Raw genomic sequence first — 23,977 nt, forward strand, 5'->3', positions numbered from 1 at the left:
AATCTATTGGCTGCAACAATGGTAACATTAACATCGGAATAGTTAACAGCTACTAGTATATGGGACAAACATTAAGTTGTTACTGAAGGTTTGGGGACTTTGCACCTTATCATCAATTGAATCAGAATAATTAAGGTAGGGATATTTTCAATAATTGAAGGACCAACCCAAACCAAGCAACGTCAAGGTGTTTAGTTCTCCAAAGAAAAAATATTCCAAGGTATAAATAACATCACTAGCAATGTTTTGTTCCGAAATCGAGGACACCATCGAAATCGGTCGGTAGTTACCTGTGTCAATTTATCTATACTTTAAAATTAGAAACGGTTTCGAGATCTCTTAAAAGAAATATAACTTTTTAACATTTAATCAGTTATGTTGAGGCTGATTGATTACGCAATATAATGGAAGTTTATTTAAGTCCTTCCTAACATATAATTGTGTGTACAAATAATTTTAATAAAAGTACGTTCAATACAAAATGGAAAAGAAATTTCAATTTAATATATTAATCTAGTTTTTCTAAACAGCTAATGGTTATGTTGATTAATTAGTTGATATATGTCCAATTGGGAGATATGCAAACGCATTTACGTTTTCTATATAAGATAAGGAAATGTGGTATTATTATAATAGTCAATTATTCAACATAATCCGAAGCAGTTGAAGGTCACTATACGGCTTTTCTTATGCTAGTATAAGTATCATAAAGTGCTTCAATTTCATCTTTATTTGGTTTATTGCTTTTCTTTTTAAAGTGAAACCACAAAAACACTTAACTCCGAGGAATAATTCAAAACTAAAGTCCTTTATCAAATGGCAAAATCAAAAGCTCAAACACATCAAACGAATGGACAACAACTTCATACTCTTGACTTGGTACAGGCATTTTCCTATGTAGAAAATGGTGGATTGAACCTGGTTTTAAAGCTAGCTAAACCTCTCACTTGTAAGACAGTCGCTTAAAATTCCATTATATTGAAAACAATGTATGAACAAAACGAACAAAACGAACAGACGTAATAGGTAAACATGTCAAATATGTTAAGCGCATGTCCTTGGTGATTCCTCACGCAAGCTTATTTCATACTGGATATGATGCTTGCTTATGGTGCACGAACACTAAACATTGTGCTTTCTATTCTTGTTATATCATTAACTCATGTTCCTCGTTTGAACCTGCTTTATCTTTTTGTATTACCAGTATATTAAGTCAACACGTTAATTGTGTTCAACATTGAACATTGAACTGATTTTCCCCACAGTGAGTCCTCTATATTGGAAATCTAGTCTATCTATCCATAATATACATTGCAACCTCATATACCCTTGTATCATACTTATTTTTAAAAATGAAAATCCCCTTTCCTATTTACACTATCGGAAATTTCTCGAAAGTGATAACATATTATATATATCTATATGTAAGAAGGCAGAAAAAGGAATTGATTTTTCATAATTGCAAGTAACGTTTACCTGTAAACATGGATAATGCAATGTTAAATAGATTTTATGAAGACAATGTGAAAATGACAAAAGACGAAACAAGCCAGAACATTGAAATTGTTATTCCTCTCGTCAATGATATTTTGCAGTACGTTCACGAAAGAGACGGGCGGTTTAAAAAAACAACCATTGAATGTTGGTAGTTACTATTCCCGTCTAAAAGTGTCTCGAGCGGACGAGTTTGACTATAGCGTAGTATTAGATATAGGATCATCTCTCGTTTGGGGTACCGTCACACCGGCTTATTATGGATATAACGAAAACAAAGAAGTGGTTCGTAAATCGATCTCACTACCTTTAGCTCCAACTGGAAAATCCTTTACACAGATTACAGGACTGACACAAAAATGGGATAATGAACGTTTAAATGAAGGACCGGCTTGTTTGACAATTGGTGACCACCTTATACCTATAAAAGTAAAAAGGAGGTTTAAGACACTAGTTAGTGAAGCTGTGAATAGACCAAGAATACGCCAACATGTCGACGCGCAAAGATTATCCGAATCACCTGCCGCTACTTTGACAATTCGTCATCCCAAAATTGCAGGAGAAACAATAAGCGTTGATCTCGCACCTCTTATTGAGGGACATCTTCCATTCAAACCAGAGTTTGGCTGGCCTAGACAAGGAGCCAGATGGCCGTCCTGGATGAAGATTGAGGAAATCAAAGCCGAAGGAATACACGAAGTTGCTAAAGATCCATTTCACTGGTCACTGTCATTTGTCATGTGCGAAAACAAATTGGTGGATGGAATGGATTCGAATGGAACTTGCCGTAAAAAGAGTCAACGGATAATGAAAAAACTTCGAGAAATGTGGTGTCCGAAAGGAACAAAACAAGAAATAACTTCGTACCATCTTAAAAACATTTTATTTTGGGAAGGTGAAAATCACCCAAACGATAGTGAATGGACTAATGACCAGCTTTCTGTGAGAATAGCGTCAATGTGTTACCTGCTCATAGGATACATACAGCGTGGCAACCTGCCTTTGTATTTCCATACAGGGGTCAATTTATTGATGAATAAGGACAGAGACGTTCTTACCCAGGTTGAACAGAACATATTCAGGTTTTTGAATAATCCCGAGCAATATCTAATTTAGAATATGATGTAAATCGTTGATATATATTGACAGATTTTTAAAATGCAACACCAGATTTAATGTTTTATTCCCATTTTCAAGTAGGCAATGTTCTGTAAAATAAATAGATTAAGATAAGTTTTATTAATTTGCTAATTGTCTGAAAATATATAATTTTAATAATATAATATTTGTATTGTCTGCTTTATCAAGTCCTACTTCGGAGTGAATAATAAAATCAAATCTTGATAATTTCTTCTTTTTTGATAATATCAAAACTGTACAAAATATTAAACTATTGCACGACTTCTGTATAATTCACCTGAAAAAAAAACTGTGTCAGATTTACTTAAGAAAACAAATGCAGAAACTATTTTAACATTTTGAATATACATGATATATCCGTTATTAAATGTTTACAAGATACAATCAGTCATACAAACAAAAATAATTTTGATTAACTTTCACTTTCATTTACAGTTTTCCTAAATCTGATGAAAGGTCAAGGTACAAGGAACAATATGATAAAAGCAAAATCACACAAATACTGAACTCCGCGGAAAATTCAAAAATAAAAGTCCATAATCAAATAGCAAATCTAAAGCTCAAACACATCAATCTATTGGACAACATCCAGCATATTCCTGACTTGGTATAGGCATTTTCTTATGTGGAAAATGGTGGATTAAATTTGGTTTCAAAGCTAGGTAAACCTCTCACTTGAATGACAGTTGCATAAAATTCCATTATATGACAACGATGTGTGGACAAAACAAAGAGACATAATCGGTAAAAATGTCAAAAATCGATTTACAGCAGACAACATTGTGTTAATATCGTAATCAATATAAAAAAAATATATAAACAAACATTTGCCATGACACAATAACCACATGATAACACAAAGAATCAGTTGTACAATTCATCCCGTCACTTACAAATGCATAAAAACTTGATTAGCTATGGGCATTGCTAGTACAGAATCGAAAAGAATGTGAAATACTTTATTCTTAATTAATGAAACCACAAGATGCAATATGAGTTATAACAACAAACAAACTATTAGCTACTACTATTTATTTACGTATTATTGATTTTAGCGAGAGAAATGTATGTATTACTGAAAAAAAATTCACCAGGGTTTTCGATATCACAAACTAGTCAAACCTTTACTAAATTTTATCATTGGTACACGAACATCATTTGTAAATATAACTCAACATGCAGAAATCTTATACGTTCAGGTATCTCACATCCAATTGTTTATGGTAATATTCTATATAAAGCACAAAAATGTCAGTATTCACCAGCTAACAAAACCTTTAAACAGACTTATTAAGAAGGCATATAGTTACGATACTGTTGTCAGGTCATTAAAGATTGCATTCACTTATAGGGTCTTTGTAGCGGAATCAAACACATTTTTTCTAAAACCAGTTGTTGGCATGACACTAGTACTGGTTATGTTCTTCTCATATATTTTATGATAGTATAATACTAAACCCCTAACGGGAGGGATTGTGCTTAATATTCACATGATGAAGACATAATATATCAATCAGTTTATTTGAGGTCTGGAGCTGGCATGTCAGTAAATGCTAGTAGTCCTTTGTCAATTTATGTATTATTGTCATTTTGTTTAATTTCTTATTCTGACATCGGACTCGGACTTCTCTTAAACTAAGTTTTACTGTCCTTATTATTGTGTGTTTTTTCTACTTTTGCTATAGGTATAGGGGAAAGGGTTGAGATTTAAAAAAAAACATGCTGTTACCCGCTGCATTTTCGCGCCTTTCCCAAGTCAGGAGCCTCTGGCTTTTGTTAGTCTTGTATAATTTTTAGTTTTAGTTTCTTGTGTATAATTCGGAGTTTAGTATGACGTCCAGTATCACTTAACTAGAATACATATTTGTTAATTGAATTTGTAAGGATTAACCGTATTGACCCTAGTGCTTCATGTAATATCCCTATTTTTCTGATATCAAATTAAAATTGAGAATGGAGATGGGGAATGTGTAAAAGAAACAACAACCCGACCCCAGAGCAGACAACAGCCGAAGGCCAACAATGGGTCTTCAATGCAGCGAGAACTTCCGCACCCGGAGGTGTCCTTCGGCTTGTCCCTTCATAAATATGTATTCTGGTTCAGTGATTATGAACGAGATACTAAACTCCGAATAATTGTCTGGTAAATAATGTATTGTCATGAGTTTCAACGATGAGGCTGTATATTAAATTTTTGAAAGAGACATTTGGTCACAAGATAAGATTGCCAACGCACAAATAAAGGCATTGATAGAAACCCTATCTATCAGAAATACATCAGTTCAGAGGTAGTCCGTGTCCGATTTCATTTTTCATATTAAAATTAGATAACGTCAGAAATATTTTCAGTTCTTTGATAATCGGATTGCAGATTATTTTCTGTAACTAATATAGAGCCTTCTAATAGAAAGGCGTGTATTTTTTATATTTATCCAACTTTCAATATATCTTAACTAATTGAGACATATTATATATCAAATATGATAATTTATCTATTAAAAATGTTAAGTAATTTATTTTATTAGTTATCTTATATAGGTTATGACATATCTTATATAGTTAAAATATATCTTGGTTATTTGTTTTGTAATCAATTAGGCGATTGATTTATGTCTTGGCCTTTTATTGCCAACCATACGATGTCGGCCTTTCTCATTGAATAAGATCGAACGGTCGTATATAATTGTTAAAATTTCCTATATTTCTGGGAATGCAAATATCATCCATCAGAGTGGACTATTGACCAGTTTTCTGTTAGAGTTGATTCAATTCTTTATCTGATCATACAAAACATACAGCGAGGCAACCTTCTTACAGGGGGCAATTTGCTAGAGAATAATTGAAAATGTTCTAGACCGGGTTGAACAAACAATGTTAATCCGTTTTACAACCCTAGATCAGAACTTTATTTATTGTCTGTTTTGTCTAGCACTACTTGAGAATAAGTATTATAGACTTAAGACTTGAAAATACAATTCTCTTTAATACCAGAAACGGTACCAAATGGATGAAACTTCGAAAAATTGCATGCCGTTGCTGTTTTAAAAAGTCTCAGTTAGAACGATACTTCAACATGTTCAAATGAAATCCTCATAGATACCAGTATTGAAATTTTCGCAAGTCACGTTTAGCAGGGATATCTAACTGGATATTTCTACTAGAGACTGCAGGGTATCAGTGCTGAATTCGAATTTTCGAACTATGAATTAACCTGACATCAAATTTGTTCCATCTCCGTTCTTCTGTTCAGTCTGTTTGGTTTTCTTTTGCACCGAAAAACATTTATTAACTATACATGAGTCACTCAAATTCACATTTTAGAAAAATTCAAATGGAAAAGCCAGAACAAAAGATACACACAAAACAATACACTTATTCTGAAATTTGAAATATCTTTTTTCATATTATCTGTATATGATATGTGATAATATTTGTTTGAATTTCACAAACAGTTGACATTTAACTTTCAAGAACTGTTTTGTAAAATCACATAAACAGTTTCTTAATTTTCCTACCAAATGTTCTAAGTTGGCTAAATAATGAAACATTTCATCTTCTACATTTCGTATATCAGTCGGACATAGTTTGAATTATGCTTATGAAAAGCAGTAGTCAGATGGGGTTGCACCAGAATTCAAACACAAATAAATTGGACTATAAACTGTTGGCTTGGATTTACCTTGTACTCCTTGCCGTCAAATCCGATTGAAAATCATTTCACCGATACATTGAAAATACTAGAAAGTAAACAATGCTTGTCTGAGTATTAATGCCGGTATTTTTTCCTAAGTATAAAAAAGAGAAATGCAAATCATTCATCAGTGAGGCTATTAATCGGCCTCGAATACATCGATTTGCTGATATAAAAGGCTACACTGAGAATTATTTACCATCCAGAAAACAAGGTTGGACAGCAAGCATTGATTAAGCTCCATAAATTGAGGCACATTTCCTACCCAGACACGAGTTCGGTTAACCAAGATCAGGAGCCAAATGTCATTCTCAAACTGATATATGCTAAGCTCTGACTTCTTGTTCAGTATTGGCTATTGTTTTATTCATTTTTAAATTGATCCGCTCTTCAACATTTGTATTTTAATTTGGATATTTAAAAAAATATTTTGGCCCCGAGCACCATAGAAGAGACATTAATAGTTGAAATGCGGATGTGATGCATTGTAGATACTGCCGTTGGCCGTACGATGATATAACAGTTTTAAAAACAGTAATTAAACCATCTAAAATGTACTGTATTTAATTTGTGAAATGAATTAGAAAAATGTTCAAACAAAGATTATCAGGTCGAAACGGAAAAAAAACACTATCGACTCTGTGTAGGGTTTTTGGGGATTGAATCAACGGTGCTTGGTGTAATTTTCAGGCAAGACAAGCTTTGAATATCACATGTATAAACCATATATTTGACTAGCCATGATATTTTCAAGCTCATGAAGGTACCACGGTCAAAATGAGTCTCTGCATTTATATGAAGTTTTCGTTTATTTATATACATAAATTATGCCGTTAGTTTTCTCGTTTGAATTGTTTTAAAATGTTATTTCAGGGCCTTTTATAGCTGACTATGCGGTATGTGCTTTGTTCATTATTGACGGCCCTTCGGTTACCTATAGTTGTTAATTTTTGTGTCATTTTGTCTCTTGTGGATAGTTGTCTCATTGGCAATCTTAGATTTTCTAGATTCTTCAAAATAACAGAACTATTGTCATTTTTGTTATTATCGATTTTATTAAAATTTTCCATCTTATTCTTAAATTTTTTCACATGTATGTTTATATTTTATAGTTGTTATGTAACATTGTCTTTGTAGGGAAAAGGATTGTCAAGTCTTTGATTAATAAAAAATGTAAGCTTTAAGAATTAAAATAACTGAAGTTTGTATTTTCTAAATTCGGTTGTAACTGCAAAAATGTACTAGAACCTGTAATCAAAATAATACTAAATTTAAATGTTTTCTTTTTTTCGTAAGGAAAACAACATCAATTTTAACAAAGAAAATATAAAGATATATAACTAACATCAACAAGCTGTGCATCATTTATATGCTTCCTAATGTTTATTTACTTTCGTATTGTAAATACATTTTACATCCTGACAAAGTGATTAAATCAACACAGAGTTTGATGAAAATCAAACTGCATGATCAATAGTATGAAGGTATTCATGTAAAAGGTATGTAAGAAAACTTTAAACAACACACACTTTTTTTAAGTAGTTGGAAGACTGTCAAAGATTTAAAAAAAAAATGAAGCAAACAAGGAATGAAGATGGGATGAGACAATATAGGGATCATAACAGGCAGTATATCTTGCTCGATTTACATGTGCCGGTATTTGTTCATATTTTACAGTGAGACAAAATGTGATTTACTCCCAACACTTAGTTTCCATGCTGTAATCATATTCGAAAAAGTTATAAAGTTTAAATGTTAGGTTCTGTATTAATAAATCACTTGAATTGCAGAAAATGAGCTTATCTTAACCCTAATAAAAGTACAACAACCGCCAAAGTAATTGTCAGTGCAATGATCAAATGAACGTAATGAAAAAATGAAGTTATAATAATTGCATGGTATGTCGTCAATTCGGCTTCTCTGAAATTAACAAATATAGGTCACCTTAGAAGGCTTTCTGCAATGATCAAAATCCATAACCCTAAGTCAGCTATAAAAGGCCCCGAAATGACACCAAGTAATATGATAAATGAGGCTATGAGTTTTTCATTTAATTTCAAAGGAAAAGGAAAGCGAAAAAACCTGTCAATGCCCGTGTTGAAGGCCGTACTTTGACCTATAGTGGTTTACTTTTACACTCTGTGGCTTGGATGCCAGTCATATAACATCTTATTATATATATGATATCAAATTACATCAAATATCATCCTGGAACTAGAATTTGTCCATAAACATGTTGTATATAATCAGAACAACATTGGGGTCATCTTGACCCGACTTATTTCTCTCTCTATATATATATATATATATATTTGAAGAACACCTATTCCTATTTTTAATTTTGGATTTTGCTCTACACACTATTATGATAACATATCATGTAAAAATGCAGATAAAAAGCTCACAATTATCATTATCGTTTACCTGTCAAAATGGATATTAATAAAATGTTAAATAATTTTTATGAAGGCAACGTAAAAATGTCAAGAAACGAAACAAGACAGAACGTTAATGTTGTGATGCCTCTTGTGAATGACATTTTGCGGTACGTTCATGAAAAGGACAAACGGTTTCAAGTACAGCCATTAAATGTCGGGAGTTACTATTCCCACCTTAAAGTGTCTCGAGCTGACGAATTTGATTATAGTGTAGTCTTAGATGTTGGATCATCTCTGGATTGGGGTATTGGGACGCCATCTTATTATGGATATAATGGAAGCAACGAATTGGTTCTTTCATGGATTCCACTGCCATCACCACCCCCAGGAAAATGCCTTATAGAGGTTGGAGGACTGACACAAAGATGGAATAATGAAGGTTTAAATGAAGGACCGGCTTGTTTGACAATTGATGATCACATCATACCTATACGAGTTAAAAGAAGGTTTAAAGTACTCGTTAGTGAAGCTGTGAATCGACCACACATATATCAGTTTGTCGACGCAAGGCGATTATCCGAGTCACCTGCTACTACACTGATAATAAGCCATCCTAACATTGTAGGAGATACAATAAGTGTAGATCTTACACCTCTCATTAAATCACATGCTTCATTTCAACCAGAGTTTGGGTGGCCTAGATCAGGAGCCATATGGCCATCTTGTATAAAGATTCAAGAGATAATAGCTGAAGGAATCCACGGAGTTGCCAAAGATCCATTGTACTGGTCTTTGTCATTTGTCATGTGCGAAAAGAAATTGCTAGATGGCATTGACTCGAATGGAACTTGTCGTAAAAAAAGTCAACGGATAATGAAAAAAATACGTGAAAGTTGGTGTCCAAAAGGAACTAAACAAGTAATTACTTCGTACCATCTACAAAATATTCTTTTCTGGGAATGTGAAAGTCGCCCATCTGATGAAGAATGGACAAATGAACAGCTTTCTATAAGAATTGAGTCCATGTGTCACTTGCTCATACAAAATATTCAGCGTGGCAACCTGCCACTGTATTTCCATACAGGAGTCAATTTGCTGGAGAATAAGGACAGGGACGTACTTGACAAGGTTGTACAGAACATTTACCGGTTTTTGAATAATCCCGAACATTATCTAATTTAAATTATGTTTTCAATCTTTTAGATCATTTGAATCAGCAGAATGTGATGTTTGTATTGTCTGTTTCACCAAGGAATACTTCGGAGTGAACTTTAAAATTAAATCTTGATAATGTTTTCTTTTCTAGTAATATCATAACTGGACAAAACATTAAACTGTGGCGCGACAACTGTATAATTCACCTGGAATAATCGCTGAAAATTTTCTTTAGGAAACTGATGTAGACTAAAAATTCTAACATTTGTAATATACATGATATATCCGTTAGAAAACCTTCAGTCATACAATAAAATGATTATCTATTAACTTTCACTTTCATTAACAGTTTTCATAAATCTGATGAAAAGTAAAAGTAAACTGAACAGTATAAATCGGTCGTACTATTTATCAATTCTCTAACAAATCACATAAAGTTTAATTAACTGAAGGCATTGCAGAATCCAGAATAATATGAAACAGTTCATTTCAAATTAATTTGACCACAATCGGCAACATGAAATTATAACAACAAACACATAATTAAACAAACAACAAAAGAACAATACTGATGAAAATAATATCTCGATGTATACACTATTATAGCTATCAAATGTACCAGGATTATAATTTAATATGCCAGACGTGCGTTTCGTCTACATAAGACTCATCAATGACGCTCAGATCAAAATAGTTATAAAGCCAAAAAAGTACAAAGTTGAAGAGCATTGACAACCCAAAATTCCAAAAAGGTGGGCCAAAAATGGCTACGGTAAACTATTCCTGGGATAAGAAAATGATTAGTTTTTCGAAAAATTCAAAGTTTTGTCACAGGGAATTTATAAAAATGACCATATACATTTTTTTAATTGATATTCATGTCAACACCGAAGTGCTGAATACTGGGCTGGTGATACCCTCGGGGATGAAACATCCACCAGCAGTGTCATCGACCCAGTGGTGTAAAGTTATCAAAGGTACCAGGATTAAAATTAAATATGCCAGACGCGCGTTTCGTCTACACAAGACTCATCAGTGATGCTCAGATTAAAATACATGTAGTTATAAAGCCAAACAAGTAAAAAGTTGAAGAGCATTGAGGATCCAGTAGTTATCAAAGGTATCAGGATTATAAAATTAAAAAAAGTTGTGTCAAATTCTGAAAAGGTAATCTTTGCCTGGGATAAGAAAATCCTTCTTTTTTTCGAAAATTCAAAGTTTCGTAAATAGGAAGTTCATAAAAAAGACCATATACTTGATATTCATGTCAACATCGAAGTGCTGATTACTGGGCAGGTGGTGATACAATTAAGATTAGTACCCAAATCAAATCATAGAGGTATATTTTACAAGAAGCACTAATATTAAGGTTATCCCTTACCAAAACAAGTTACTATGAAGTTGTATGTCCAATTTGTTGATAGAGTCACTTTTTTAACAAGATGAGATTGTCAGCGTATAAAAAAGGTCTTGATAGAAATCCTATCTACCAGAGATACGCTAGCTTCGAGGTAGTCCATTGACACTGGATTCATTTATCCTTGTTGGTATCAATTTTTGTGGATTTAGAAAAACATTTTTGATGGATATTTTATTTTGTGGTTTTGCCAATCTCTGCATTAAAAGCCTAGAAAAAAATTTGTAATTCGTTGTTCACCTCAGTCCACGAAACACAACAAACTTTGCATCCAACGAATAAAAATGAATGCATAATCAGCGGGAAAGGGAACATCGTGGGTCTCAGCTTTAAAATACCTTTTCAGCAAAGAAAGATGCAAATCACTCGTAAGTGAGGCTGTTAACCGGCCACGTATACGTCAATTTGCTGATATTAAAGCTGATATATGTCTAAATTCCCGGCTGTTACACTGACAATTATAAACCACCAGGAACCAAAATGGCCTTCTTAAACTGAGTTTGCAAAGCTCCAACTCATTGTCCGACTATTGTTTAAATCATTTTTAGGTTGATCCGATCTTGAACATTTGTATTATAGTTTTAATATCAAAATATTTGGTCCTCGAGCATCACCGAAGAGACATTAGTTGTCAAAATGCGGATCTGGTGCGGTGCATCTGGCGTGAATAAGACATTTTTATCCTGGTATCTATGATGAGTTTATTTGTTATTACTCCCGTTTGACATACGATAATGTAACAGTTGTAAAAATAATCAAACCATCTAAAAAAGTACTGTATCTTACCTGTGAAATGACTTAGAAATTGTTTTACGAAAAGTTGTTCGGGTCCAAATGGAACAAATAAACTATGGACGCTGTCTAGCGCCCGAGGGGATTGTATTAACTATGTACGGTGTAGAGTTGTCATAGGAAAATGACGACACAAAGACAAGCTTTGAATATAACAAAATTTAACCATATATGTGACCAGCCATGCTTTGTTTTTTAAACTTATCGGGGTAACAGGGTCAAAATGAGTTTCTTGCATTTTATGAAGTATACAATGATTAAAAAACACTGATAAGTTATTGTTAGATTCTCTCAAATAACAGAACTATGGTCAATTTTGTGGGTTTCGATTTAAGTAATACTTTCCATTTTTTCTGCAATTTTTACATTTTCATCTAAAATAGTTCCTAAGTCATATTGTGGGTTTTTTTTAAGAGGAAGAGTTGTAAAGGTTTTTTGAATAAACAAAATGTAAGCTTTGATAAATAAATAACTGAAGATTGTATTTTCTAAATTCGGTTGCAATAGCAAACATTTACCAGAAACTGCGATCAAAATAAAACGGATTTCTAAATTTTTCATTTGTAAGGTAAACTACATTAATTGTAAAGAAAGGGATGTAAAGATATAAAATGAACACCAACGAGCTGTGTATCATTTAATATAGCAGGAATATGACAGTTGTTATCCATTTGTTTGATGTGTTTTTGATTTTTTTAATATGGCCATTTGATTAGGAACTTTCTGTTTTGAATTTTCCTCGGAGTTCGGTATTTTGGTGATTTTACTTTTTAATATGCTTTCTGATGTTCATTTACTTTCTAATTGTGAATACATTTTGTACTTGTATCCTGACAAAGTGATTTAATCAAAGATCCGATAATGCAGAGTAAGATGAAAAATCAAACAGTATATGGGTATTTGGTAAAAAGGATTGAAGAAAACTTTCAACACAAATATTTTGCTTACATAGATAATAAAAACCTGAATTAAACAAGGAACAAACATGGGATGAGACAATATTAGGATCCTTATGGGCAGGTATATCTTACTCAATATACAAGTACTTGGATATGGTCATATTTTCAGTGTAAAACAATGAGATTAACTACACGGAGTCCATGCTGCAATCTTATTCGAGTAGGAAAAAATTCCAAAAAAATGGGCTGTATTAATGACCAAATAAAGTAATATCAAATGCTTGGTCTTTTCAGCAATTGGCGTCCCTTTCTGATAGAATATGATACGAAAGTGGTAAGATTGCCAATGAGACAACGCTACACAACAGACCAAAATGACACAGAACTACAGGTCAACTAACGGCAATCAACGATGCGCAAAGCCCATACCACTTAGATATAAAAAAAAAAAAAAAATGATATCAAGTAATCAGATAAAGGAGACTAGGAGTTTTTCATTTAATGTAAATGGCAAAGGAATGCGAAAAAAAATGTCAATGCCCGTGTTGAAGACCGTACTTTGACCTATAATGGTTTACTTTTACACATTGTGACTTTAATGGCACTCATGCCACATCTTACTATATAAATGATATCAAATTAGTTCAAATATCATCCTGAAATTAGAATTGGTCCATAAACATGTAAAATATACATAATAAAAAAAACATTGGGTTCATTTTGACCCGACTTATCTCTATATATGAAGAACACCTAATTCTATTTTAAATTTTGGATTTTGCTCTACACACTGTGATAACATATTATGTAAGAACGATAATAAAAAGCTTTTATTTCACAATTTTCAAAATGGATATAAATACAATGTTAAATAATTTGTATGAAGACAATGTGAAAATTTCTAGAAACGAAACAAGCCAGAACGTTAATGTTGGGATGCCTCTTGTGAATGACATTTTGCGGTACGTTCACGAAAGGGACAAACGTTTTCAAATATAGCCATTAAATGTCGGGAGTTACTATTCCCACCTTAAAGTGTCTCGAGCAGACGAATTTGATTATAGTGTAGTCTTAGATGTAGGATCATCTCTGGATTGGGGTATCGCAACGCCATCTTATTATGGATATAATGGAAGCAACGAATTGGTTCTTTCATGGATTCCACTGCCTTCACCACCCCCAGGAAAATGCCTTATAGAGGTTGGAGGACTGACACAAAGATGGAATAATGAAGGTTTAAATGACGGACCAGCTTGTTTGACAATTGATGATCACATCATACCTATATCAGTGAAAAGATGGTTTAAAGCACTCGTCAGTGAAGCTATTAACCGACCACACATACGTCAGTATGTCGATGCAAAACGATTATCCGAGTCACCTGCTACTGCACTAATAATTTGCCATCCTTACATTGTAGGAGATCAAGTAAGTGTAGATCTTACACCGCTTATAAAATCACATGATTCATTCAAACCAGAGTTTGAGTGGCCTCGCCCGGGAGCAAGATGGCCATTCCGTGCAATGATTGAAGAGATAATAGCTGAAGGAATACATTTAGTTGCTAAACATCCATGTTACTGGTCTATGTCATTTGTCATGTGCGAAAAGCTATTGGTAGATTGCATTGACTCGAATGGAACTTGCCGTAAAAAGGGTCAAAGGATAATGAAGAAACTTAGAGAAATGTGGTGTCCAAAAGGAACAAAACAAGAATTAGCTTCATATCATCTTAAAAATATTCTTTTCTGGGAATGTGAAAATCATCCATATGATTCAGAATGGGATAATGACAAGCTTTCTGAAAGAATTGGGTCAATGTGTTACCGGATCATAGAACACATACGATGTGGCAACCTGCCTCTCTATTTTCATACAGGAGTCAATTTGTTGGAGAATAAGGACAGAGACATTCTTTGCCAGGTTGTACAGAACATTCAAATGTTTTTGAGTTCGCCGGAACAAAACTTACTATAAAACTTATCCTTAATCAAGTATCAAATTTCTATCATCGTTTAATATCTTAAATGTCTATTTTATCTATCACTACTTTAGAATAAATATTAGATTTAAAAAAGTGCATTTTGTTTTATAACATAAACGGCATACAATAAATGAAACAAAAACTTACTTCAGCGTTTAACCATTGCATTTCGGAGTACCATTGCAGTGCAGAGTCCTTCATATTAACTTCAAAATATGAACGCACAAGTACATCATACCCAAAGCGCTATTTTCTATACTCTGTATCTACCTATCTGTCTATCTTTTCCATTTTCAGTATGGTTTCACCAGGTTTAGATTTTCATAACTATCTGCATTAAGAACCCGAAATGTCTATATATAAGTCCAATCGTTTGCTTTGAAGACACGATGATTTTTATCTTCGATTTGTATATACATGTATATATAAAAGTGCATAGTGTGATAAAGAAAATACACTTAATTCTTCTAACAAAATGTAATGGAGAACAATTTGATGAAGCATTATGTTAATTATAAAATTCAGAGACTGGTTAAGATGCATACTAGGTGAATAGACAGGTGTCGAAAAGAGTTGTCAAAATTCGACTGAGATAATCTTTCCTGGGGTAGAACTTCATAAGTAATACGAAAATGTGAGAAAAACGAAAAAACATATCTGCTAAAAACTGGGATACAAAAGTTTACACTATGTTGTAATCTTCATCACTATAAAAACAACAAGGGAAAACAAAATTAGGAGATGACTGTATTGCATTGTAAGCTTGGGAAACGGATATTTGCGACAGTAAAATCAAGTTTTACGACGGTTAAGCTTAAAATATAGTAAATGTATATATATTCCAATGCAGCATACTGAAATAAATTCCGTTCAATATATATTTTGGCTTAAAGTGTCATGAATGAAACCATTGCATTTTTAAACATCTAAACATTGTGACGTACATATGAGAAATTGTCAATGATAAAGCTTTGAAAAGTCAAAAGAGAATATTTTCACGCAAAAATTTCACTGGCTAATACATGTATCTCGAAAACATGCACATTGACCTATATATTTGTTTTTCTCTTTTGATTCCTTTATTAATCCTCTATCAATATAAACTAGTGTTTTGAAAAGTTAATTATTTTGAAACTGAGAAACGAACTTCCATAAGATATTTTGAAGATTCATTTTAAGTATAGGAATAATAAACCTTGATATGACCCGCCTATAGCTATGATATCAAAGGACATAAAGTTTTCTGTTCTCTGCATGTATCCTTTCATTCGTTACTCTATCCTGTGTATCACATACATACATATATTTCATGTATATAAAACACCAGATCCTTAATTACACGTACAGATATGAAATTCCCCTTTTAAATTTTTATCTTTGGAAATGTCATGAAAGTGATAACGGCAGATAAGAAAAAAACATTATTTCACAATTCCAGTTAACGTTTACCTATAAACATGGATAATACAATGTTAAATAAATTGTATAAAGACAATGTTAAAATGACAAGAAACGAAAGAAAACAGAATGTTGAATTTGTGATTTCTATCGTCAATCAAATTTTCCAGAACATCCACGAAAAAGACAGGCGGTTTAAAACACAAATGCTGCATTTTGGTAGTTACTATTCTCGTCTAAAAGTGTCCCGAACAGACGAGTTTGACTATAGTGGTGTGTTATATGTAGACTTTCGGAAAACCAGCTTGTTATGAATATAATGAAAACAAAAAAGTGGTTAGTACGTCGATTTCTCTCCCGTCACCTGCTGCAGGAAAATCTTTTACACAGATGCCAGAGCTCATACAAAAGTGGAACAATGAACGTTTAAACGACAGCTTGTTTGACAATTGGTGACCACATTGTACCTATAAAAGTTATAAGAAGATTTAAAGCACTCGTCAGTGAAGCTGTAAACCGACCGCAAATACGACAATATGTCGAAGTGGAAAACTATCCGAATCACCTGCCGTTACTTTAACGATAAAACATACCACAATTACAACAGCAGTAATCAGTGTAGATCTCTCACCTCTAATTGAAGCACACCTTCAATTCAAACCAGAATTTGGTTGACCGAGATTCGGAGTTAACTGGCCATCGTGGACTAAAACGAACGAAATTGAAAGAGAAGGAATTCATCAAGTTGCTAAAGATCCATTGTATTGGTCAATGTCGTTCGTAACATGTGAAAAGAAGTTGCTAGATGGCATTGACTAATATGGTACTTGTCGTAAAAAAGTCAACGAATAATGAAGAAACTTAGAGAAATATGGTGTCCGAAAGGAACAAAACAGGAACTTACTTCGTATCATCTTAAAAATATTCTTTTCTGGGAATGTGAAAATCATCCATATGATTCAGAGTGGACTAATGACAAGCTTTCTGTAAGAGTTGAGTCAATGTGTTATCTGACCATACAACACATACAGCGAGGTAAACTGCCCTTATACTTCCAGGGGTAAATTTGCTGGAGAATAAGGACAAAAATGTTCTATAAAGGCAGGTTGAACAGAACATTTTGAAATTTTTGAAAGACCTAGGACATAATATTATTTTGAATCATTATTTCCAATAATTAAAAGTATTTGTTATTTACATTATATAAAATGGTACTTTGCCGTATCGTTATACGAAATTAACTGTTGAAAGTGACCTGTGTAGTGAACAGTTAAGACACAAAAAAAATGAAAAACCCAAACAATCCATATTGCTTATAAACTGGGGTTGTAATTTAAAACGATAGAATTGATTAAAAATTTGCCAGATAATGTTTATATCTTTAAAAAAACAAATACAAAAGAAAGGGTCAAGGAGCTTTTTCTAAACTTTAGGTTATGCAAAATTGTCACAATTGGTACAGACAATAAATAATTAAAAAAAAACATTATTATATGGTTTCAGAAAACAAAATGAAAACAGTTAGAACTCGTTTCTTGCTTCTAAATATATAAATTTATTACACATACCTTTATATAAGTTTCAATACGGGAGCTCATCCCCAGTTTTGGCTGAGGTTCGTGCTGGTTGGGCTTTAGTTTTATGTGTTTTGTTTTATGTGCCTTTTTGTAATGTTTTTTTTGTCAGTTTGTGTTCGATTTATAAGTTTTTATTTTCGTAGAATATCTTTCGCCTCTCTCTCTTATCTGTAGTGGAAAATAAGAACAATTGGACATCATTTGTATAAACTACTGTTTTTGCAACATCGTGTTGATAAGAATAAGAACACTTTTAATAAGTGAAACCAAGTAAAAATATTAAAGGATATTTAAGATAAAATTAAAACACAAAACTTGAAATAGGGGGTCTTTATCCAAAGCGTTTGTGTGCGAAACTTATCTCTTTCCTTATCTGCATGATGTAATTTATTTTTTATCATTGATTTTAAAATACAGCGAGTTCGGTATTTGTAATATCTTACTATTAACTTTCACTTCCGCTATGTTATTTGACGACAGGAGAGCGTGAAAGTGAAAATATTCAACTCCTTCATATGTTTTCTACTTGTGGCCATTGTTAAACCAATTACGTTGACCGTTTCCTTTTCCCCTTCTTGTAGCATCCACTTATCTAAGAATGGTATTACAATACGTTACTTTTCCTAAATTGAATATAATCATGTTTTGATATAATCTTGACAATGCCAGCACTTCATTGGTTTGAACTCAAGGACATTTTTCACATGAGGATATAATAGTAAAACCACCCATATTGATTTTCATATTTAGCTACTTCTACATTTTGTTTCGACAAGGGAAATGCAAAACATGACTTCAATCATATTGTGCACAATATATAACCTAAAATGATATATGAATTGTAATCCTAATCTTTCCACGGATTCACATCAAACGAAAAAATGAAGATATGCACAATATGAACGGTGACAGCCTTTTGATTAGAAATTTAAGGTTTGTCTATATCTTATTAAATTCAAATCGTAGACTAGAGAATCTTCTATGTGTATGTATATGGGCAAAGTATATAGTTTGGTATAGCAAACACATATTATCATTCAGACAAACAAAAATGGGAACACAAAACTTTTAGTCCCGATATTTCATCAACTTTAGGTACTGCTTTTTGAAGGAAATGCAGATAAATGAATAAGTGGAGAACTTGCACGTAAATATCATTTTCGGAATGTGTCAAAGAGGCAACAACCAGCTCAAAGAGCAGAAAACAGCAGAAGACCACCAATGGGTCTTCAGCACAGCAAGAAAATCCCGCACCGGGAGGTAGGATTCAGTCGATCATGTTCAAGACCGTTCGTTACCTGTCTAGGTGTATATTCAATTATACACCTAAAATGATACTTGTGTTATTTCATCTTTCATTCAACTGCTTTAAGACTGGTCAGATTATTAGAAGTCATCAGTAAAGTCAATTCTGATTTATCCTTTTTCGAAAATCAAATATACAAAAATAAGCTGATTAAAATTTATGTGTTTATTCGTGTTATCTAATACACATGACTGTTTTGGCTTATTCACGTGTACATTCACATGTATGCTTTTGTTTATTTAGAAAACATTCACCATTAGTCGTGATTGGACCTTCAAAATTTGACAATTTTTTAGTTCAAAATTGAAACTTATTTAACATGAATTTCCAAAGCGGGAATAGTTTTCTTAGTTTATCAAACTACTGTTTATTCGAAGCTCAGTTTTCGGTGCAGCTTATCCATCGCCCAACCCAATAACTATTTGTAAGGAGAATGAATATAAGTTTCATTTATTTGTATACTGAATATTTTTGTTTTGTTTCTGTAGATATTTCAGCATAGCAACGGACAGTAGATATGTTATATATAACTGAGACTATCTATATATGTTTGTTTAATCAATTTTGGAAATTTAGCTGCCCTGGCGAGCTGATCCCGTAATGATATGGGGTTTTCGTTTAATGTATACTAGCATGAGTGTAGTGGAGAATGTAAACAACAATGTTAAAGCCTTCCATGAGTTAACCTATACAGTACAGAACGCTATAAAAGACAAACTGTGAATCAATTCAAAAGAAAAACAAAGCAATGCTCTTCAAATTAATTTGGCTTTTCTACTGTTTTGATTTTAACGCTTCTGATGAGTCTTTTGTAGACAAAACGCCCGTATGGCGTACACAATGTTTGTTTTGGCATCTTTTATGATTTTATTCACGAAAAACCCAAATGGTATTGGCAACCAACGAAAACCATCGGATAGCATAATCCTTGCTTCGGACGGTAAAAAAAAATGTTACAGATTTTGTTGCCTGCAAAATTTTGATTGCCACATGAAAAAGGGTAAGTTCGGAAGGGTGCACTATACTCTTAAGTCGGGTTAGTGTAAGGGTTAGGATTAGCCTTGATTTAAAATGATACATTTATCTGACCATTTTTTAATAATCGGGATGGGTTTTATTCCAAATAAATAAATGAAATGTTCTCTAAGTTGATATATCTTTAAGAATTTCTCATAGTTGGTTTCAGGGATGGGCATGATTACTGACAAATGTAATCGATTAATAATCGATTACATGAAGGATTTTTGTGCAATCGATTAATAATCGATTACACTTATTTTTGTATGTAATTGATTACAATCGATTACTTTATCAAAAGTAATTACATTACTTTTCGATTACTGTCGATTACATACTATAAAATGATGAAGAAAGTTTAAACACAACTATGCTGCTTAACTTATTTAGAGTATAAATTTAGAACATTTTTAAAGCATGGTTTCAAAATGTTATTTTGTCAGTTGTTTTCTAGATGGATGCTCTTCTCTCACAGTATGTTTAAACTATTTAAAGTTCTTAAGTCAGTGATGATAAACATGCATATGCTTGGAATGACATAGACCATTGCATCAATTGCTTCTTTATATTACAGGTCATTTTCATAATAGTTTGCACATTTTTGCTGTCATACTGACTTAAGTTTGATTTTAATTTATTTTTATTAGACATATTTGAATAAAATTCTTTGCAATGTGAGAGGTTTCCTCTGAAAACAATATATATATAAAAAAAAATAAAAAATTAGTTGATCTAATTTTAAAAGAAGGAAATTTATAATTTATAGTAACATGAATGAATTCATCCTCTTGTTTGGATAATCCCCATAATTACACCTTATAAAACTGTCAATGGAGAACAATTTATAACCTTATAATGTAATAAATCTCTCACTTATGATTAATTAGAAATATTGAAATCAAAACATAGTCTGTGTCTCATTGATTAGAAGTCTTTGATCATCTGATTAGTAAAATCAATGAACAATACACATTTTAGTGTCTTATTGAAAGTAAAGCTTTAAAGTTAATAGTTATCAAAGGTACCAGGATTATAATTTAGTACGCCAGACGCGCGTTTCGTCTACATAAGACTCATCAGTGACGTTCATATCAAAATATTTATAAAGCCAAACAATAAAAAAGTTGAAGAGCATTGAGGATCCAAAATTCCAAAACGTTGTGCCAAATACGGCTAAGGTAATCTATGCCTGGGATAAGAAAATCCTTAGTTTTTCGAAAAATTCAAAGTTTGGTAGACAGGTAATTTATAAAAATGACCACATTATTGATTTTCATGTCAACACCGAAATGTTGACTACTGGGCTGGTTATACCCTTGGGGACGAAACGTCCACCAGCAGTGGCATCGACCTAGTGGTGTAAATAGTTATCAAAGGTACCAGGATTATTATTTAGTACGCCAGACGCGCGTTTGGTCTACATAAGACTCATCAGTGACGCTCATATCAAAATATTTATAAAGCCAAACAATAAAAAAGTTGAAGAGCATTGAGGATCCAAAATTCCAAAACGTTGTGCCAAATACGGCTACGGTCATCTATGCCTGGGATAAGAAAATCCTTAGTTTTTCGAAAAATTCAAAGTTTGGTAGACAGGTAATTTATAAAAATGACCACATTATTGATATTCATGTCAACACCGAAATGTTGACTACTGGGCTGGTGATACCCTCGGGGACGAAAGAATTTTATTACAATAACGCATACTACTTCAATGTAGTATATAACGTAACTTGTTACAAAATGATAGAAATTATTATAAATTAAGGAATGTATCTCCCTCATGCAAAGCTCTGATTCCTTTCATGGATTTGGCTATACTTTTTGGACCTTATGGATTATAGCTCTTCATCTTTTATATAAGCTTTGGATTTCAAATATTTTGGCCACGAGCATCACTGAAGAGACATGTATTGTCGAAATGCGCATTTGGTGCAAGAAAATTGGTACCGTTAATTTTATTACAAAATGTAGGACTACATGTATTTTCATATTCTGAATCTATTTTCTTATTTTCAACACTTTTGGGTATTATATAAAAGGTCTAGAAGTATTGACAAACATTTAAAGTCCCTTATTTCAAAAGCTGGAAATATAGTAAATTTTGTACGGAGATCTGATTGATCTTAATGTAAATTTAAATAAGGTATATGATAAACTCTCAAGTAAAATTAATACACTATATTTTATCAGTACTATAAACTGATGAATACATGCAGTTGTCTATTTTCATTTAAATTATAGGTTTTATTTTATTAAACTATTTAACTAAAGTTATCGAAATGTAATCGAAAGTAATCGATGATTACATCATAATTTTTGCTGTAATCGATTAAATAACGATTACATGTAATCGAAAAAACGGTCGATTACAGATTACTGTCGAATACTTGAAAAAATGTAATTAATTACAATCGATTACGATTACAGATTACGATTATCCCATCCCTGGTTGGTTTTAGATTTTATCCGTTCATCAATTTCCAAAAACGAAAGTAAGAAGATTAAAATCGGAAACTGAACCATTGCCAAATAGAAAAAAAAACCAATAAAAAACACTTTACTGCACAAAAAGTTATTGATAAACACAAAAGAGCACAACTAGATGATCGGAGCTAATTTTATGCCAATACTTCCCATTTTCCTAATCTGGTTACTCCTCTTAAAATCAATTGATAAATCACAAATGTAATTGATGCATGAAACAGCGGCGGATTTGTAGTTGTATATATATTCTTGCAATCAATAATATTTTGCCAAACTTTATTATAAGAATTAAAATTAAAATATGATTAAAACACAAGCGTTCTAATTGTGAAAGCACATAAAAAATACCCTCTCAAGTCCTATCATATTGAATTTAAACTTTTGTTTCATCCATTTGGACAATAAAATTAACGGTACCAATTTTCTTGCACCAGATGCGAATTTCGACAATACATGTCTCTTCAGTGATGCTCGTGGCCAAAATATTTGAAATCCAAAGCTTATATAAAAGATAAAGAGCTATAATCCAAAAGATCCAAAAAGTATAGCCAAATCCGTGAAAGGAATCAGAGCTTTGCATGAGGGAGATACATTCCTTAATTTATAATAATTTCGAATATTTCGTAACAGCAAATTTTAATAACACAAAAAATCCGTATTTTCATGCCAGTACCGAAGTACTGGCTACTGGGGTGGTGATACCCTCGGGGACTAATAGTCCTCCCTAAAACACTATCGTCAGCCCTATATTGACTGATATCCCGAATCTGTACAAGAGCTTGTTCAGTACCATTGGATCATTTTGAAAACCCCTTGTGTTATCAATCTAAATCTAGGGATATTAGATAACTGTAGCCTAAGTATTGCCTTTGTTAAATCACATCTATTTTTAGAAATGAAAGTCCCCTTTTTTATTTTATATATTCATTTCTCGATAATTAACAGCCCTCCCTAAAAAAAGTAACCTCAGCCCTACATTGACTACAATTCTGAATCTATAAGGGAGGTTGCTTTATATTCAAGTACCATTGGGTTATTTTGAAAACCCTTTTGTTATCAATTCAAATCTATTGATATTAAATTACAGTAGCCTAAGTATTGCCTTTGTTATATTACATCTATTTTTAGAAATGAAAGTCCCCTTTTCTATTTTATATATTCATTTCTCGAAAATGATATTGATACATTTTGAAAAATGACAAAGTATTAATTTCATTATTCCAATAAGGTTTAAATGTAAAT

At 32.4% G+C, this 23,977-nt stretch overlaps 2 protein-coding genes across 2 annotated transcripts; both read left to right on the forward strand.

Annotated features, from left to right (window-relative positions):
- The first annotated feature begins 8,805 nt into the window (after nucleotides 1–8,805).
- Nucleotides 8,806–9,885, forward strand: LOC139526659 (protein mab-21-like 3). The gene has a single exon (XM_071321821.1). The coding sequence runs from the start codon at nucleotides 8,806–8,808 to the stop codon at nucleotides 9,883–9,885; it is 1,080 nt and encodes a 359-aa protein (XP_071177922.1).
- Nucleotides 9,886–12,928: 3,043 nt separating this feature from the next.
- On the forward strand, nucleotides 12,929–14,943 carry LOC139526660 (protein mab-21-like 3). The gene is made up of 2 exons (XM_071321822.1): nucleotides 12,929–12,935; nucleotides 14,003–14,943. Exons 1-2 carry the CDS (start codon nucleotides 12,929–12,931, stop codon nucleotides 14,941–14,943), a joined length of 948 nt encoding a protein of 315 aa, XP_071177923.1.
- The last annotated feature ends 9,034 nt before the right edge of the window (nucleotides 14,944–23,977 follow it).

Source organism: Mytilus edulis, chromosome 6 (assembly GCF_963676685.1).
Source record: "Mytilus edulis chromosome 6, xbMytEdul2.2, whole genome shotgun sequence".
In the NCBI taxonomy this organism is placed as follows: domain Eukaryota; kingdom Metazoa; phylum Mollusca; class Bivalvia; order Mytilida; family Mytilidae; genus Mytilus; species Mytilus edulis.

Excerpts from the sequence above, each read along its gene's own strand:
- LOC139526659 (XM_071321821.1), top strand. The coding sequence starts at position 8,806 with ATGTCAAGAAACGAAACAAGACAGAACGTTAATGTTGTGATGCCTCTT.